The following is a 20,683-nucleotide window of genomic DNA, read 5'->3' as shown; positions in this document are numbered from 1 at the left end:
AGAGGGTGGTGACAACCCAGAATGTCCACCTCCATTACGTCGGAGAGAAACAGCACTGACTTCTGAAAAACCATCTGCCTCTCTTCACAGGGAAGAATCGCACTTCCTACCAACGAGGCAATAATGGATGTCTCCGGTGAAATCTGGTGAACCCATGCTTCAATTCAGCCGAAGTGCAAGAGATCTGAAGGGAAGTTCTTTGTACCAGCAAAAGATTTAGACTTCCTTTTTTTGCATCCAAAAGCAAGTTCTCTCGTCGTGGATGCTGCTAACCAACGTGCAAAGGCCTCTCAGGCCAGATCAGCATCCAAACAAAGAACACAAGAAGCTAGACCTATTTGGGGGGAAAAAGGTCTATTCTTCGAGTAGTGTCCCCGTGGGTGCTCCATTCTAGGTGAAGGGTCGCCCTGAGCTGCAGATCGGAGCTTTGTACAGCAGTTTTCCCCATTGAGCTGCGCATGCCCAGGAGGCGTCTCGAGCCCTTCCTGCCTCCTGAAGCGCACAGCTCAACCCCCTCCCTTTCAGTTCCTCTTTAACTGCCCTTGTCAGCGGACGGAGCAAACAGGAGCTCCCTGTCAGACTCTCTGACTATTCTCCCTCTAGCTAGTTTAGGCATAGTTGTTTCCCCTGTTATATTCCAAGTTAGCTTTTCCTTGTTTCTTTCTAAAAAACTAGTAATAGGAAGAATACACTTAACAAAATCCCCCCTCGGGAGCTTGAACCCGCTTTAAACCAGGACTCTGATGAACCGGCGTTCTCCCAGCTGTTCAACACAGGAAGGAAGGAAAGAAGAGATTAAAAAAAAAAAAAAAAAACACATGGAGACAGACGACAATAACAGCTAAATAAATAAATAGAACAAGCTCAAGGAGGAGAGAACGGGCCATGTCTGGCTCCTCAGGCTTTAAATATGCGATCAATGCCGGGTTCCTATGCCGGCTTCACGTGCCCATTCAAAGTGCATTTGCTGTTTGTGGGAAACTCACTCTCCCCACAGCTGCACTCATTGCAATTCACTCACGGCGAGAGCCAGAAAGGACTGAGAGCTCCGCCTGAGAGTGATTTTATTTGAAAAGGCTTTACAGCCCGCTGGGGAACAGGCGACAGCATGACAAGAGGCCCACCCACCCTCCAGGAGTGAGCCGAGAGGCATACCCTCACCATCCCACTCCTTTCCAGCCTCTTCCTCTCCAAAACATAGAGGAGAGGCACACCAAAGTGGGCAGACCCCTGCCACGAAGGCTTCGGAGCGATCCTCTCACTCCGCCCCGGCATCAGGGCGTGCTACAGCTGAGCGGCCCCGGGAGCGCTCCAGGCAGCCGGCACAGCAAGAAAAGCCGGCGTTGATTCAAACCGTGGCACCGCTTTAAACCTCGGCGGCACCGAAAGCCCCGACACAGCTTAAAGCTGTGGCGCCGATTAAAGCCACGGCACCATAGCAAAACGAGGTCCAGTCTGCTAAGCGGCCGGCACCGGCTACAGCTAAGCAGCATGATGCTGCACTGACACTGCCAGCACACCCAGACAAGCAGCCAGATGAGGCTGCTAGGGATCAGCCCCAGCAGGAAACTGACTCACACAGCAGGCATCACTATCCGTGCCTGCCTTCTACATCTTACTCCCCTGGGAGGTCTCCATCAAGGCAATTCCCTCCCAGGTCTATGTCACCTTTATCCTTTCAAGACACTCCTCTTCCTGAGGACAACCATCACAGGGACTATTCCTCGCAACATGCATCACTTAGGAAGTCTCATTCCCATCATTACAGGGCTCCACCACAACAAAGCCCATGGCACCCATACTGGCCTTACCCCCACCTTATCCACCACAATGGGGACCCTGGGAACACTGGGAGCCATACGGATACCGCTCCCCATCTTGCTCCACTCCATCCTGGAGAAGCTTACCTCGGCCACAGCCCCTACCTCCAGCAAGTCTTTCGGAGGAAGAGGCGGAACGAATCTCAGACAGTGAATCAGACATTCATTCAATAAATGTCACACACTCTGATGCCCTCGATGCACAACCAGATGATGCCGTAGTACCATCAGACTCTGGAGCAATTGACGATCTAAAACAGTTCCAGGAACTATTCAAGAGAGTAGCGACAAGCCAGACTGTCTCCCTGCAAGAGGTTCAGAAGAAACAATACCAATTGCTAAAAAATCTCCATCCTACACTACATAGCAAGATTGCCCTGCCCATAGACGAGGCAATAATGGAGATCTCGGAAGACCTGTGGAAAACACCCGCATCCGTTCAATCAACTAATAAGAAAATCGATAGAAAGTACTTTCTCTTCACACACTCACAACCTAATTCATTAGTCGTAGACTCAGCACAACAACGTGCAAAGCTCCCACAATACAGGATGGGCAACGCAGACAAAGACCACAAAAAGTTGGACTCCTTTGGCAAGAAAGTATACTCCTCTTCCACTCTACAACTCAGAATATCAAATTACTCCGCTTTCTTAGCAAATCATGACTTTGACAATTACTCGAAACTGGGAGAATTGATGCCACATCTCCCTGAGTCCAAAAGATCCATCTTGAAAATAATAGTTCATGAGGGCTATATGATCGCCTGCACCGCTCTCCAAAATGCAATGGATGTTGCTGACACCGCAGCCCGAGTTACAGCTACAGCGGTGGTGATGTGTAGAGCTTCTTGGCTCCAGTCGTCTGGAGTTCCCCGCAAACTCCAGCCGAAAGTGGAAGACTTGGCATTTGGCAAGCAAAAGCTATTTGCAGCTACTATGGACAAAATGCTCCATAACAGCAAAAATTCTAAGTCCACACTTCGCACGTTGGGCAGTACACGCCGCCCTATAAACACAGACGATACACCCCATATAACTCATACAACCGATACCAAAATGGGCAATACAGTTGACCACAGAGGCCCTATGAGGACACCAGACCAAGACAACGAGGTCCCAGAAGGCGTCCCAACCAGGCCCACCCACCAACTACCCAACCATCTAAGCAACAAATTTGAAGATTTGGTCGAGGGCCTGCAACACCTCTTACGATCTACCACGAGTTCAACATGGCCATCTATTCACCCACTGTTTGTGGCCATTCCTTCCTCAATGGGAATCCATAACATCGGACCGCTGGGTTCTAGAGATAATTCGAGTGGGCTATACCATCCCATTTACCTCTCTCCTCCCTACCCTTCCCCCATCCCGTCCCTCTTCAGGGACCACTCTCACGAAACCCTTCTAAAACAAGAGATCGATTGACTCCTAGTCATCGGAGCTATAGAAAGGGTACCCTGAGAGTTCCACAGGAGAGGGTTTTACTCAAACTATTTCTTAACCGAGAAACAAACAGGGGGTTGGAGACCTATATTGGACCTCTGCAAACTGAACAAGTTTCTCAAGAAACAGCATTTCAAGATGGTCACTCTCTCCACAATCATTCCTGCGCTAGATCAAGGGGACTGGTTTGCAGCCCTCGACCTCCAAGATGCCTATTTCCATATAACCATCCACCCCTCCCACAGACGCTACCTATGCTTTGCACTTGGACCAGACCACTTCCAGTACAAGGTTCTTCCTTTCGGTCTCTCATCAGCTCCGAGGGTATTTTCGAAGGTATTGGCGGTCGTAGCTGCGTATCTCAGATGGCAGAATGTCATCATATTTCCCTATCTAGACGACTGCCTTCTAAAGGGATCCTCGTACACCGAAACCACCTCTGATACATATGACCACGGCCCTCCTCAGTTGTCTAGGCCTTCTAATCAACCAAGACAAATTAACTTTGCACCTGGTTCAAGATATAGAGTTCATTGACGCACACCTGGCCCGAGCATACCTGCCTCAGCAACGTTTTGCAACTATACAGGAAATTATAAGCGGGATGCTCACAATTCCTACCACCACAGTACTTACATGCCTCCGACTAATGGGACACATGGCTTCCACCACCTACGTAGTTCACTATGCTCGCCTGCACTTTCGATGCTTTCAGCTCTGGGTTGCAACTGTTTATATCCCATCACGACTCCCTCGAAACAAAACAGTTACTATCCCACCAAACGTACTTGCATCGATGGTGGACAGTGCCAAACAATCTTCTGGCAGGGGTTCCATTCCAACAAATCAAAGCCACTATCCAAATCACCACAGATGCTTCCCTGCTTGGCTGGGGGGCACATATGGATGGTCACAAAGTTCAAGGCAGGTGGTCCCCAAACGAGACACTCTTACATATCAATCTCCTCTAATTGAGGGCAGTAAGGAATGCCTGTGCACACTTTGCCTCTGACATCACCAGTCATACAATCCGCATCCTAATGGACAACATCTGCACAATGTTCTACATAAACAGATGGGCGGAGCCCGCTCCCGCTCTTTATGCGCGGAGGCTATTTGCCTGTGGAACTCATGCATCCACAACCAAGTCACCCTTATAGCATCCTATCTGTCCAGAGTGAACAACACCAAAGTGGACTCCCTCAGTTGAAACTTCACCTCAGACCACGAATGGAAGTTACATACGGAGGTCACAAACTCAATTTTCCACCAATGGGGATGGCCATCTATAGACCTCTTTGCTTCTACCCAGAACACCAAATGTCCCCAATTCTGCTCACGTGCAGGACTTGGCAAACACTCTCTGGGGGATGCCTTCCTAATCAAATGGACAGCCCCCCCCCCCCCACACAGTATGCCTTTCCCCCCATACCGCTCATCCCAAGAGTTCTGCTTAAGATCCTGAGACACAAAGCTCTAGTCATCCTGATTGCGCCATCATGGTCTCGCCAAACTTGGTACCCATACCTTCACAGGCTAGTGGTTCAGCCTCTCTACCCACTACCATACCGGATAGACCTACTATCTCAGGACGACGGCAGGATACTGCATCCACAACTCAGTACCCTGCATCTTCAGGCATGGCTTCTCTCTGGTTCTCAGAGATAGAAGATCGCTGCTCCCAGTGAGTAAAAGACATCCTCCTCCATAGCAGGAGGCAGTCTACTTGGAAAACTTACCAACAGAAATGAACACGATTCTGTCACTGGTGTCAGCGAGCCAAAGTGGAGCCCTGTGCCTCCCCAATAAATACCATCCTAGACTACATTCTGGACATTAAAGCATCAGGATTGTCAATCTCCTCTCTAAGAGTACACCTCTCTGCAATAGCAGCATTTCATACCTCAGTGGACGGCTTCTCCATTTTTAACCATCCTATTACGAAGAGATTCCTCAAGGGACTCCAGAATGTGTACGCACCATATAAAGCTCCATCCCCTTTGTGGGACCTAAATCTTGTTTTGGACTACCTCACCAGACTTCCTTTTGAGCCATTGGCAACAGTACCACTTCCTTTCCTTTTTATGAAAGTCTGTTTCCTCTTAGCCATTACCTCCGTTAGGAGGGTGAACAAACTCAGAGCATTAATGTCAGAATCTCCTTACACAGTTTTCACGAAGGATAGGGTCATACTTAGACCCCCACCCCACGTTTTTGCCGAAGGTCTGTACAGAATTCCATCTCAATGAACCGATCGTATTACCTTCCTTTTTCCCAAAACCGCATTCTTCACAGACAGACGCCAGCCTGCACACTCTGGCCTTCTTCCTAGAAAGAACAAAACCATTTCGTAAATCTGAAAGACTTTTTATCTCCATTGCTGAATGATCCAAAGGGACACCAATATCATCGCAACGAATCTCAAAGTGGATACCAACATGCATAATTAAGTGCCACTCTCTGGGCAATAGACCGCTACAGCTCCCACCACGAGCGCATTCCACTCGAGCCACGGCTGTTTCTACAGCCTTTCTGGGCAACGTCCCCTTAAGAGACATTTACCAGGCAGCAACATGGTCTTCAGACCATACCTTTGCTAAACATTACGCTAACCTTCCACAACTCAAGAATGATTCAGCAGTTGCCACAGCAGTGCTCTCCACCACTGCCAAACACTGACTCCGGCTACCTCCAGCCATATATTGAATACTGCTTTGTAGTCCCCTAGACTGGAGCACCCACGGGGACACTACTCAAAGAAGAAAAGGGAGTTACTCACCTCGTGCAGTAACGAGTGTTCTTCAAGATGTGTGTCCCCCGTGGGTGCGCCACAACCCTCCCTCCCTCCCCTCTGCTCGGAGTCAAAATTACTCTGGCGGAGACGAGGAACTGAAAGGGAGGGGGTTGAGCCACGTGCTTCAGGAGGCGGGAAGGGCTCGAGACGCCTCTTGGGCATGCGTGGCTCAACGGGGGAAACTGCTGTACAAAGCTCTGATCTGTGGCTCAGGGCGACCCTTCACCTAGAGTGGAGCACCCCCGGGGGGACACATCTCGAAGAACACTCGTTACTGCACGAGGGGAGTAACTTCCTTTTCCTCAGCTACTCTTCAATTAAGAATTGCCAACTACACAGCTTTGCTGGCAAACCACAACTTTGATAACTGTTTCCAACTGGCTGAGTTGATGGAACGCCTACCAGAATTCGAAAGACCCATACTCAAATCAATCATACACAAAGGTCACACTATTGCTCATTCAGCACTCCTTTCCTCTACAGATGTAGCCGACATGGCTGCCATGGCAAATGCCACAGCCGTGGTAATGAGAAGAGCTTCTTGGCTCTTATCAACTGGAGTACCCAAAGAACTCCAGTCCAGGGTAGAAGACCTCCTCTTTGATAAGCTCAAGCTTTTGGTGGCTACTACGGATGAAGTCCTATACAGTAGCAAGGACTCCTGCACTACCCTTTGAATGCTTTGCTGTATACCCACCCATATCGTTGATGGCACTATACCCCATACAACAAAAATAGAAACCGCTACTACAACCGTGTCCAGCAAAGGCGGTATGATTGCAGTTTACAAACCTAAGCTTCACCCCTTACACAATACAGACTTGCTTACATGGTGGACAATTCCCACCAACCTTCTAACAGGAGTGCCCTTCCACCAGCCTCAACCATCCCTGCAGATCACCACTGACACCTCCCTTATTGGCTTCAACACACAGTTCAAGGTAGATGGTTACCACATGCGTCCTCACTACACATTAGCCTCTTAAACTCGGGGCTGTGGGGAATGCATGCAATCATTTTTTCACCATCGCCAATCACTGTTCATATATTTACCGACAACATGACAACTATGTTTTATATAAAAACTTCAGAGGGGTAGCTGAGGTAGTCTGTAACAGGAAAAAGTTTAAAAAACAACAAATAGTCTAGTAGCACCTTAAAAACTAAATAATTACAAGAGGGTGATAAGAACCATTAGCTTGCACTTGGAAAGGAAGATGACCAACATCAGATTCTATTTAGACATCAAGAACCATTAGCGCCTTGGTTGGTTGGTTGATTGGAGATCCATTAATGAGTGTCCAGGAAGATAAGTGTTCTCCAACAGGTTTTTGGCCAAACTGGACAGTCTCTACGGGAAAGAATTAATGGACACAAATCAGATATCTGAAAAGGCAACACACACAAACCTGTTGGAGAACACTTATCTTCGTGGACACTCATGCAGGTGCTAGTTCTCATGAAGGTGCTAATGAATTCTGCTGACATGGCAGCTTGCTCCATTTTTTCCATCCATAGTCCTGCAAAGAGCTTCATGGCTCCTTCATTCTGGCTTCCCCAGGGAAGTCCAGGTGATGGTAGAAGACTTACCTTTTTGAGGCACAAAAATTGTTTGCAGAAAACATAGATGTTTCTTTACACACGCCTGCAGAATGATGGCCGGATTTGCAGAGCTCCTTCTTTAAGATTCCTGTGCAGAGTTTTCTATGCTAGTTTAAGAGGACAAACTTTATTTTCTTTGCATCTCTGAAGGCAAACTTAGGGCATACGTGGTCTCCTGCACCGTGGTGACAGGGATGTTGGTCCTCAGGAGAAATTCCTGGCTGTTGGTCTCTGGTCTTCCTCATGAGGTCCAACAGATCATCTAGGACCTCCCCTTCAAGGGCTTTTACCTTTTGAAGGTGCTAACCTTTTCTCTGAAAAGACTGACATCCAAAAGTTTCTCCTCCCCCCCCCCCCCCCCCAAATACTTGTACTACTCGGAAACATTTTAGGCCGCAATCCCTGCCATGGTTTTTCCAGCATTGTAACAGGCAGAAAGGCTTCTAAGGGAGGAATACAAATTTCAAAAAGAAACCTGTTCCTCCTTTAGATCAGGGCTCTGGCCAGTTGAAGCCGCCTTCAGGCCAGATATACAGACCTCTTGAAGGTGTACTTGAGAACAGTGTATGACCATGAATACTGGATTTACCCCCACCTTACATTCATGTGCTGACAGTCCCCTTTCTACCTTTTGTGGGCCCATATTACATCAGACCATTGGGTGCTCTATGCTATAGAAAGGGGATATTTCCTCCAATTCTTGGCCCTCCCATCCCATTTTACTGGCCCTCTTCAGGCACCCTTCTCATTAGCAGTTCCTCAGACAGAAGGTACACTTACTCCTGTTACTGGGGGCAGTGGAAGAGGTTCCTCAGGAGCTAAGCAATTAGGGTTTTTATTTCTGGGATTTCCTAATACTGAAAGCCAAGGGCAGACTCAGGCCTATCCTAGACCTCAACAAGAGATTTCAAGTTAATGAAGAAACAAGTTTCCGATAGTCTCCTTGGACTTCATCATCCCTGATCCATGGGATTGGTATGCCGTCATCAAATTAAATGATGCTTATTTTCATTGTAATTACTCCATACCACCTCAGGTTTGTGTAAACCACATTAATTACTAGATCGCTGCCTTCCTGTTTGCCTCCTTAATGGTGGCTTGAGTGTTACCAAATATATGGCAGTGCTGGCTGCTTTCCTTTGCAGGTGACAGGTTTGGGTATTTCCATGCCTAGATTACTGTTTAAGGCAGGGATGGCTGGGCAAAGAGCCACGATAGCAGTGGATCCACCCGGGGCAAAGTTGTTGAGCAAAAAAAAATAAAAAGGACTGCGAAGGATGGCTCCCCTGCCCCGGGTCAGCACGGCTCGTGACCCTCAGGTTGGCCACGGCTGGATTAAGGGCTATTCTAGAGATTGTGAAGGCACAAAACGGGTTTGTAACAGTGACCTTCAACAAACTGGGCCTCATCCAAAAGGTGCAGCAATCAACTCAATGAGTTCCTAATACTGGACTAGGAGTAGGCCATGGCATATGTCTTGGAAGCATAGTTCCAGCCCCTGGGCAGTATCATTTGAAGCCTCAGGCAGTTTTTTACTCCTTTTTCCAGATTATTTATGAATATATTGAATAGTACTAGTCCTGATACAGATCTTCAAGGGCCATCACTATTTACTCCTCTCCACTTTGTGAACTGACAATTTATTTCCATCCTTTGTTCCTATCTTTTAACTAGTTACCAATACATAAAAGGACTTCCCTTTTATACTATGACAGCTCACTTTACTTAGGAGCCTTTGGTGAGAGGCCTTGTCAAAAGCTCTCTAAAAGTACACTATATCACTGGATCACCTCTGTCCACATGCTTGTCGGCCCCCCTCAAAGAATTTTAGTAAATTTGTAGGTATGATTTCCGTTTACAAAAAACATATTGACTCTTCTCCAGCAAATCGTGTTCATCAATGGGTCTGACAACTCTGTTCGGGTGTGTCTACACAGCAAAGTTATTTTGGAATAACTGTCGTTATGCAAGTGTCTACACAGCAATTCCATTATTTCGAAATAATGGCTGGCTTATTTTGACTTCTGTAAACCTCATTTTACGAGGAATAACGCCTATTTCGAAATAAGGTGTGTGTAGATGCTTAATTTCTGCTATTTTGAAATGTCACCAGGGACATTCTAAGTTATTCTTCCTGGGACTCTAAATTGAGAGAGCACGTCTACGTTAGGGAAGCCTGCCTTAGATTATTTTTGAGGCTTCCCTGTGGTGTAGACGTGCTATTTTGAAATAAGTTATTTTGGAATAACTATTCTGGAATAGCGGCGAGGAGTCCTGTGGCACCTTATAGATTAACTGAAGTGTTGGAGCATAAGCTTTCGTGGGCAAAGACTTACTTTGTCAGATGCATGTGACTGGAATTGCTTATTCCGAAATAACTGTGCAATGTAGACGTAGCCTTCTTTACTGTAGTTCCAACCAGTTTGCCCAGTATTAATTGTTTAGCTGTCTTCCTGTTTGATGTACTTAGCCAAAAAAAAAATTACTTTGAGTCTTGGTCTAGCTGTTCTTAATTATACTAGTATACTTCATTTGCCAGAGTTTATGCTCCTTTCTAGTCTCCTCAATATGATTTACTTACACTTTTTAAAGTATTTCTTTTTGCCTCTGACTGCTTCTTTTATTTTATTTAGCCATGCTGGCACTTTTTTGGTTCTCTGTTTTTTAATTTGGGAGGTACATTTAAGTTGAGCCTCTATTATGATGTCTTCAAAGTTTCTATGCAGCTTGTAGGTGATTTCACTTTTGGCACTGTATCTTTTAACTTTCGTTTAATTAACTTCATGTATGTGTATTTTCCCCTTTCTGAAATTAAATGCTATCATGTTGGGCTGTTGTGGAGTTTTCTCTGCCACAGAGATGTTAAATTTTAATGCTATTATGGTCTCGTTACCAAGCAATCCAGCTATATTCAGTTCTTGGACCAGATCCTGGTCTCCACTTAGGGCTAAATCTAGAATTGCTCCCTCCCTTATGGGTTCAAAGACTAGCTTCTCAAAGAAGCAGTCCATAAGATGCTAAGAAACTTCATCTCTGCATCATGTCCTGACATGACATGTACCCAGTCAATATAGGAATAGTTGAAATCCCCACAATTAAGTTTTTTTTTTTATATACATGGGCATCAAGTTTGCATTTCATATTCCCAGACATTAAGAATTTAATTGGGTTTGATCATTGTAACAATTTCATCCTGAATTATAATTTAATAACTATAGGCAGGTTTTTTAACAGTGTGGTGAAGTTTTTTCTTTCAGAAAAATTCACTTTTTCTTGTGTCTTCTAAAATAAAAAAGTCAGTAAAAGGTGTTTCCAGTTACCCAGACTGTTCTGAAATTAAAAACAGCTGTTCTGTTTGTATCATAAATACATAATGTAGACTATTGTAGTTGCTATGGGTCAGAGGTTGCAGAGAGAAACTCTTACATAAAGGGTGAGGAGTATGGAAAAATAATTTATTGAAATTCACCACTTTGTGTTCCATTATTCATTGCCTCTGAAATGAACTTCTGAAGCTGGCTAGGTCAGTCTGGTGTGTCCCTTAGTACAGTGGTGCCCAACCTTTTTGATGATGGGGATGAGCAAACTCATTCACAATTTTTTTTGGCGGACCAGTGGCATTTTATTTGCATATTCATTATGTAAATGAGGAATATGCAAATCACTACTGGTCCACCAAAATCCCGGCCCCCAGAGTTCCCAGTGCCAGTCCTAAACCCCTAGAGCCCCCCCACATCTCCACTACCCCCCAGTACCAGCCATTGACCCTAGAATCCCCCCTCACCCCCGCGTGCCAGCCTCCTGCCCTCAGAGCCCCCCGGTGCCAGCCCCCATCCCAAATGCCACAATGCCAGTCCCCCATGAACTAGACCTCCTAGTGCCAGCCTCCTGTTTTCAGAGACCCACTGCACCCAACTGCCCCAGTGCCAGCCCCCAATATTAACCACCCCCCCAGGGCTCTCCCCAGTGCCAGCCCTGCCCCCAAAGCGCCCCCCCCCACTACTAGCTCAGCTTCCAAAGCACCCCAGCACTAGCTCTGTCCCTGGAGACCTCAGTGCCTGCCCTACCCCACTTACCTAGCCCTCTGCTGCTGCCTGCGTTGCAACAACTCTATCACTGGTCAAGAAAGAGTGCTTCCCTGCTCAGTGTGGGGGCCATACGGGCTCCTCCTGCAGCACAGGAAAGTGCTCTTTTGTGGCTGCCCAGTGGCTGCTGAGAGAGGTGTGTTCTGACCTGCCTCTCAGCCAGCCAGTGCCAGGCAGGGGCGGGGTCTACTCTGGACCGCAGAAGGGCGCTTCCCTGCGCTGTGGGAGGGCTGCATAGTGCAGCGTCTCCTCCGGGCCAAAGAAGAGCGCTTTCCTGTGCTGCAAGAGGAGACCGCATGGCCCCCACGCTGAGCAGGGAAGCACTCTTCCTTGACCAGGAGGAGACTCCCGCCCCTTCCCGGTGCTGGTTGGCTGAGAGGCAGGGCAGGACAAGTCTCTCCCACAGCCGTGGTGAGTGGTGTATCCCAGCTCTGGCCCCCAGAGCCGCTGTGGTCCGGAAGCCAGAGGTCCATAGCAGCTGGGAACCACTACTTTGAAAAGCAGTGTGCTAAACTCTTTTTCTCATGACCCAGTTGAAGAAAATTGTTGATGCTGGCAGTCCAACATGCTTTGACTAGAGAGTGGGCTTTCGGGGTGTAGGAGGAAGCTCTGGCTTTGGAGAGGTGTCAGGGCTGAGACAGGAAGGACTTACCTTGAGCAACTCCTAGTCAGCAGTGCAGTGGGGGTGCTATGCCAGGCTTCCTGCCTCTCCTGGCAAGCCATGCTGCATCCCAGAAGCAGCCAGCAGTAGGTTCCCAGCAAATTGGAGTGCAGATTTAATGTTTGGACAGGGGCAGTACGTGGAGCCTTGTGCGCTCTTCCCTTCCCCCATATAAGACCTGTTGCTGGCCACTTCTGAGGCATAGTGCAGTCTGGGGTGCCAGGACAGGCCACCCTGCAGCAGTGAGACCCAGTGCCTGACATCCTGCGACCCACTACTGGGTCGCAACCCATAGTTTGAAAACCACTGCTTTAGTAGTTAGTTAAAAGTGTAGTGTTAGAATTCAGCATAGCTTCTGCTGTCATGGGGAGAGAAATATTCTTGCTACTTGATTGGGAGTTAAAAATCTATTAATACAAACTGTTAAGAAGGCAGCTTGGGAATTATTATTCTATAATTTTTAAAAGGATCTGAGAAACTTTCTAGTGTCTGATAGTGATAAATGACAGACTAAAAGCAACTAGTTGCATAGTAACATATCAGTGATTCCAGGGAAACTTGAGAGAAAAAAGTGGCACTAAGACTCCTGTGGTACGTCTATGCAGCATTATTATTTTGAAATGCCAAAATTCTGTCAAGCTGGAGGACGTCTTACTCTGACTCCTGTAACCCTCATTGTTTGAGGAGTAAAGGAAGTCGGAGAAAAAGTGCTCTGTTTCGAAATAAGTGCTGTGTAGATGCTCCCAATTTCGAAATAAGCTACACAATGGACGTAGCTCAATTTGCGTAGTTTATTTTGAGTTAAGCCCTGCTGTGTAGATACACCCTTGGTTTGAAAAGTCTGTGAATATGTTGTTGATGTCCAAAAAAAGTGTCCAAATATGCACGCGCGTGGTGTGTGTGTGTGTGTGTGTGTGTGTGTGTGTGTGTGTGTGTATAAAATCCATCTGTAGTTGACTGTAAAAATCAGTGTAACTGGGGTTTAGTATCATGCTTATGCCCAGAAATCTCTCTCAGAAGTAAGACATTTTTAAGACCTAGTTCAGTTCTATAACAACATGATCAGTTGATCTCCCAGTGCTTACCCAATATCCGTAATTGGAGGACTAGCAGTTTAAAGAAAGATAAGCATGAGATGTTACCATTTGTAAAAGAGAAGCACCTAAAAGGACTTCTTTCTAAAACATCCCACTGTTGATGGCATCTGCTTTGTGGTTGTCAATAGTGTTGGAGTCCTTTTATGCTCAATTCTGTTGGATGCCCAAATAGCCATGGTAACAAAAATGCCCACAGTCTTTTGGGGGCAGGCAAAGAGATTTTTGGTAAGTACATTGGTTACAGAATTTGTCACAGATTCTCACACACGGGATAAGCTGGCATGACTGCTGCCGCTCCTATCTAGGAGTGAAGCCATGCCCCGAAAGAGCGCTGAGAGTTACAAAGCATAGTAGTCTTTCTGTCTAGCAACCCAGGTCACTTTTGGGGATGTTGTGCTTGTGCTTTTTTCTCTGAATTGGCTTTCCTTTAAATGTGGTCTAACTTCAGTGACTGTCCTACAGTTCAAATCTTTCCGTGCTATTGGCTTTTGTTTCTGGGCAGACGCTCTAGTTTTCCAGCCATGCCCTTCCATAGCAGCCATATTTTACTGGACTCATGAAACTCTCAGCAAGAAGGGGATATGCAGAGTAGTTGAACCCATGTCAGTCCCCGTATATTAAAGAGAGGAGGAGGAGAATGCAATATATTTTTATTGGACCAACTTTTGTGGTGAGGGACAAGCTTTTGAGCCACACATCTCTTTTTCATGTACACAAGAGATGGGCGTTTCAAGGGAACACAAGAAAAGGCTAGATGAAATTCATTGCTTGAAGAGAGATCCGAAATTACCATGGAATTCAGCATTGAAAAATAAACACAAAATCTACCTTGCTCATTAGTTCTTCTCACACGGAAACATAGCTCCCCTGCTCTCCTGGTGTCTCAAACAAAAGTAAACCATGTTTATTAATTCTGTGTGGTGGGAAGGAAAAGAGCTGTTCAGTTATTAATTCCTGGCATATAAACTGGTACAGTGGTGAGTGAGGGATGGCCTATAAGAATCTAGTCAGACAAGAAAAAAATATATTTTTTTTCGTCTTGTGTCTCTTTGGTCAATGGAACCACTCAGCTTTTTGATTCACATGCTACGTACATGAGAAATGACCCCATGATTGATTAATGAGAGGTAGAAATGTTTCAAAAGATACATATATAATGATTAGAGAAGGTTGTTTGAAGCAGAGGGAGAGAGACTGAGAAATTGAAAGTGCTTTCTTGGTGATTTTTTTTTTTTTTTTTTTTACAAGTCTTTCTATAGTTTATCTGATGGCTTATATGTGTTAAATCCTGATTCACACAAATGCAGGATTAGGTTAATAAAAATAACATACTTGCTTGTAGATAGGATTTTGTTTAATTGAATAAATGTACAATACTGACCACTGGTTTATATTTCACATATGCAGCGTTTCTTAATGGTAATAGCAAAGGTATTTGTTGGTAACTGATGATATCTGATATTTCTTGTATGATTAGAGTGAAACAAGAAAATGCATCAAAGCAAAACAAGCATAGCTGGCATCTTAGGTATGATTTTTAAAGGGAAAGAAAATTAATTTTGAATGTAATGTATGACTTTTTTTTTCAGGGTCAGATAACACTAATGGATGTCCCAGTATTTAAAGCTATTCAGCCAGAGGTGAGTAGTTCATGAGTTTTGTTTTCAATTTAAAACGAAATAGTCAAGATTTTGTGATGTCAACCAACAAACGTAATTTCTGGAGCTGGAGAATATATATTCTCAATTATCTTGATTTTTTTTTTTTCCGTTTCTTACAAAACTTGGAAGCAGATGGCTTTAAAACATCATGAGGATATCTGGATATAATAATGGTGTGTTTAGGGAAAACTGGAATTTAAACGGTCAAGTAATGATAAAACAAAGTTTCTGTCTGAATCTTTCTTTTGCATGGTTTCTGAATGTTAAACATATGTGGTTGACTATATATGATGGAACTTTTAAAGTATTAACTTTTCTTACTAGGTAAAAAACAAAATTGTTATATAGGCAGTCCCCGGGTTACGCGGATCTGACTTATGTCAGATCCGCACTTACGAACGGGGCTTTTCTTGCCCTGGAGGACGCGGGCGGCAGGACCGCCCAGACGCGCCACGTTCCCGCCGCCCGCGTCCTCCTGGGCGAGAAAAGCTGCTCTGCGTCTCCCTGGTCTGCAGTGGGGGGGTCCCCCCAGCAGACCAGGGAGATGCGGAGCAAAGCCGCGGAGGACCCGGGCGGCGGGACCGCAGCGCATCTGGGCGGTCCCCCCGCCTGGGTCTTCCGCGGCTTTGCTCCGCGTCTCCCTGGCCTGCTGGGTGGGAGAGGCGCAGCTAATGTGCCCCCCCCCCTCCTTCCCCGAGCAGGCCAGGCTTTTCTCGGGACACCTGTGGTAGAGCAGCTGAGGCACTGGCGGTTGGTCCCGCAACGCCGCTATCGTAAGGGGGGGGGCTATGAGGAGTCTGGGGTGGCATCCCCTCCCACCCCACTCCAGACCCTCATAGCCCCCCCTTCTGATAATCCGGCACCCCCTGGGTCCTAAAGGTGCCGGATTATCGGAAGTTTACTGTACTCCACTTAGGAAGGAACAATCAGTTTCACGCATACGGAATGGGAAGCGATTGTCTAGTAAGGAGTTCTGCAGAAAGGGATCTAGGACTCATAGTGGATCACAAGCTAACTATGAGTCAACAGTGTGATGCTGTTGCAAAAAAAGCAAACATGATTCTGGGATGCATTAACAGATGTGTTGTGAGCAAGACCCGAGAAGTCATTCTTCAGCTCTTTTCTGCGCTGATTAGGCTTCAATTAGAGTACTGTGTCTAGTTCTGGGCACCACGTTTCAAAAAATATGTGGAGGAATTGAAGAAGGTCCAAAGAAGAGCAACAAAAATAATTAAAAGGTCTAGAGAACATGACCTATGAAGGAAGACTTTAAGAATTGGGCTTGTTTAGTTTGGAAAGGAACACACTGAGAAGGGACATAATAGCTATTTTCAGGTATCTAAAAGGGTGTCACAAGGAGGAGGGAGAAAAATTGTTCTCTTTAGCCTCTGAGGATAACACAAGAAGCAGTGGGCTTAAACTGCAGCAGTGAAGGTTTAGGTTGGACATTAGGAAAAACTTCCTGACTGTCAGGGTGATTAAACACTGGAATAAATTGCCAAGAAAGGTTGTGGAATCTCCATCTCTGGAGATATTTAAAAGCATGTTAGATAGACATACATCTATCAGGGATGGTCTTCTAGACAGTACTGGGTCTCGCTGTGTGGGCAGGGGACTGGACTCGATGACCTCTCGAGGTCTCTTCCATTTCTAATGTTCTAAGATTAATAGCAGTTACAGCAGCATACCAGTTCCCAAGAATCCTGGGTTTGAGACTTGTTATTCTTTGACTCTTAAAATCTCCTGTTCTGGTTCAAGTGGAGCTGGGCACTGCAACCTTGTATACCTTGGTCAGATTGAAGCGCATTGAACAGGGAGCCAAACTTGGTCATCACTAGGGGACAGGAGCTGCAGGAGCCATTGTGTAGCAGGCTTGCTCTGTAACTCCCCAACCACCATGTGTGGCCCTGGCACCTTTCTTCCCCCTTGTATAGCTTCCCATGCTCTCAAGAGCATGACCTGGCCTACTTTAGCTACCTTAAATGGTGGGATGGGATGTATAGTATGCTCAGTCTGTTCATCTCAGACAGTTATGGGGTTTCCATTGTGTTAGCTGTCTTCATGCTTAATATTTTCTAGGCTTTCACATCATCATGTACTCTCTCTCCTTAGGAAGGAGTCTATTGTTCATTAGTAGCTCTTTGGGCCTCTGCCTTGGATATATCTCAATGCTGTCTAAGGTCACTGTTTTTCTGGCATTCGTGCAGAAAAGCCTTGAATTCTGAATTGTGATTTCCATGTACAAATATAGTTTTCTTCATGAGCATATGGCACATTTGATTATTCTGAGACGGGTAAGACTTTTATATCTGCTTAAAGATTTAAGTTAATGCAAGAATTATCAGTAGAAAAGTTCAGCCTTCAAACTCTTAATTGCACCACCGAAGCATGTTTGCAGCCACTATGTAAAGAAATGGGTGGTAGGATTTAAAAAAAAAAAAACCACTTTTACTAGAAAGAACTTTTTCTAATGACCTTCCCTGTATAGGAATGGAATCGTGGCTGTAGCAATTTTTTATTGCTTGAGCTTGCATGTGTTTTATTCTTGATACTCTGCCAGCACTGCACACAGCAAGCAGTCAGCTGTGTACTAGCAACGAGGCAGTGACTCAGATATGAGTGGTCCAGTGTCCTGCAACTCTTCTTTTATTCTCTGTTCAGTGTCACTACTTGCACTGTAGATCGTATGGAGTCACCAGAGGGAGGGGAAGAAAACTCAGCAGCCAAATTTTGCTAGGTTACTCTGTGTAATAAACACACAGGAGGTGGAGGAAAGGCAGAGACAAATAAGTGTAATAATCAAATTCAGTTCTAAAAGAAAAACTAGATAGATTAAGGAGATAAGGGACTTTTCTTTTACTTCTGTGGTCCCCTTCCTTTGCCTAATGGTAATGGCATTCATAAATCAGAGTGGCTTCTTTCTTAGGGCTCATGTAGACTATGCTAACGTATCGAAAGAGGTTATGCAGATTCTGTGGAAATTTGCATATCTTATCTCACTTTCGGAACCTCCTCCTTTTGAGCCATGTAAACCTCATTTTTTGAGGAAGAGTGTCTTTTTGAAAGAGAGGGTTTGATGAAAAAGCCACATCCAAACTACTTTCACTTTCGAAAGCTCTGCTTTCAAAAGTGCAATCCTCTTTTGACACTTTAGTGTAGTCTAGATGAGCCCATTGTCTCCCCAGATCCTAAGCCCACACAGCCTAGTGACAGTTGTCCCAGAGAACTTCAAATGATTGCCTTATAAAAGCCAAAAACAAATCAGAAACAACCCCCCCACCCCCCGAGCTGTGCTTGATTCTATGCATCTATTCTCAAAGACTTAACAGGTGTGATAAATGAAACTGCTACACAAAAAAGACGAAGAACGCAACATAGCCTTCTTGAATGTGACGCTTCAGATTCTATATCACTTGAAGGAAGGAGATTTGTCAGAAACTGACTCTGAAGAATCAGATTCTCTCGCAAAACAGTCTATTTTCCCATGAATATTTTAAAACCACAGTAAGGAGACATTTATCTTAGTTGTACCTCCAAAATAAACCAAGCAGAAATGCCATCTCCTCATAAGAGAAATATTTTCCCTCTAGCTCAAAAACTGAAACCTATTTCCCATCAATGGAGTTGTTGAAGTGATCAGTTTAGAATCAAAATAGCCAATGAAAGAGAGGTGCTTTAATAGACATCTCATGAAATATTATAACTTCCAGAAGGGGGGAAAACATCTGTGTGGTGCAGATTCTGTGTATGTTTCCATGACTGCTGAGACCAAAGAAATAGTCATGCCTATTGACAGATTATTCCTTTTCCCCACTGACAAAGTGTATAGGAAAATACAATTCTCATTGGCTACGTCTACACTGGCACCCTTTTCCGGAAATGCTTAAAACAGAACAGTTTTTCCGTTAAAAGTATTTCCAGAAAAGTGCGTCTACATTGGCAGGATGCTTTTCCGGAAAAGCACTTTTTCCGGAAAAGCGTCCATGGCCAATGTAGACGCGCTTTTCCAGAAAAGCCCCGATCGTCATTTTCGCAATCGGGGCTTTTTTGCGGAAAAGACTATTGTGCTGACTACACTGGCCCTTTTCCAGAACAGTCTTTCCAGAAAAGGACTTTTGCCAGAACGGGAGCAGCATAGTTTTTCCAGAAAAACACTGACAATTTTACAGTAGATCGTCATTGCTTTTCCGGAAAAGCAAGCGGCCAGTGTAGACAGCTTGCAGCTTATTCCGGAAAAGCGGCTGCTTTTCCGGGATAAGTGGCCCAGTGTAGACACAGCCACAGTGTACGGATAATTAAGCCACCGGTGAATCTTTTCTGTCTGGCCTCCTATTTTTGTTTGAATAGATCAAACCTGGTTTAGAGCAGTGGTTCCCAACCTTTTAAAACTGTTCATGGACCTGCTCTGATATATTTGCATATTCATGATGGTAATTTTATCCCAACATTTTAGAAGGCAAATCAAAGGAGGGGGGACATGATGGTTACCAAGAATTTGAAAAACTGCCACGCACACACATTTTAAAAAACCAGTAAAAACTTTTGTAAAGTCTGAAGACTGTTCCTGAAGCTCCAACTTTTGGGGAACCAAACAGGATAACAGACTGATTGATTGCGTGTGTTCCAAGGGTCTTAACCTTATTGTACTTGTGGCTGACAGATTAATCACATGGAAAATCTTAAACCTTTACAGTACTTTCTTCTTTAAAGACTTGTTGACACCTCACATAATGCCTTAAAATACTCTCTTGGCCCTGGCGGCTGGAGCAGCTGCTTTCCATGTGGCGCTTGGCCCCCGTGACCAGGGTAGGCGCTTTCCAAGCAGAGCTCAAGCACCACAGCCACTCTCCGTGAAATCCTAGCAGCCAGGCTGTGTAGCAGCTACTCCATTAGGGACTGCCTAACCAGGGCCCCGGCCCTGGCTCCAGCTAGAGCACACCCGGCTGCCAGCCCCACCACTCAGCCTACTGCTGCATTGGGAAGTGATTTTTGTGCATGCGCAGGCATGTAGCTTATAAGAAATCCCACTGGGTAGGGCTAATTAAAAATTGAGGGAATGGCCTGGCAGCCGCAGACCGGCAGTTGGGAACTGCTGGTTTAGAGGACTGCTCCTACTGAAATATATGGAGGCAGCCTGCCTTAACATAAAATCTGTCACATCATCCTTCAAGGAAAATGCCACTGTGGATTCAGTCACATTCTCCACCTAGTCAAATGCATCCAGGGTAATTACCAGAACACCTAGGAATCCTATCTGAAGAGCAGACAAGTGAAACAAACACAATTTGTGGAAACAACCTGTGGTTTCCATTTCTTCAGCTGAAAAGGTGATACACACACACTAAGGTGGGTGATAGAAACTCAGAAAAGAAGTAGAAATCTTTCTGCTGTAGAAGGCCATAACATGGGATTTCAGAGAGTTCCATCATTTTCTATTTTGATACTCCAGGTTCAACAGAAAAAAAATCAGATACCAAGCATTAATCAAGCAGGAATTTCATGGGAGGGAAGTCCTGGC

At 45.4% G+C, this 20,683-nt stretch overlaps 1 protein-coding gene across 7 annotated transcripts in view; it reads left to right on the top strand.

Moving 5' to 3' along the window:
* The window catches only part of RALGPS2 (Ral GEF with PH domain and SH3 binding motif 2), a 212,941-nt gene that overhangs the window by 30,573 nt on the left and 161,685 nt on the right, over nt 1-20,683 (top strand). For all 7 annotated transcript variants that reach the window (XM_075936864.1, XM_075936867.1, XM_075936866.1 and 4 more), the window contains exon 6: nt 15,094-15,144. In XM_075936864.1, the coding sequence (XP_075792979.1) occupies nt 15,094-15,144 (51 nt within the window). The remainder of the gene's footprint in view (nt 1-15,093; nt 15,145-20,683) is intronic.

Source organism: Pelodiscus sinensis, chromosome 9, assembly GCF_049634645.1.
Source record: "Pelodiscus sinensis isolate JC-2024 chromosome 9, ASM4963464v1, whole genome shotgun sequence".
NCBI classification, from domain to species: Eukaryota; Metazoa; Chordata; order Testudines; family Trionychidae; genus Pelodiscus; species Pelodiscus sinensis.
Note: the sequence above shows the minus strand (reverse complement) of the source record. Positions and strands in the feature narration are given on the sequence as shown.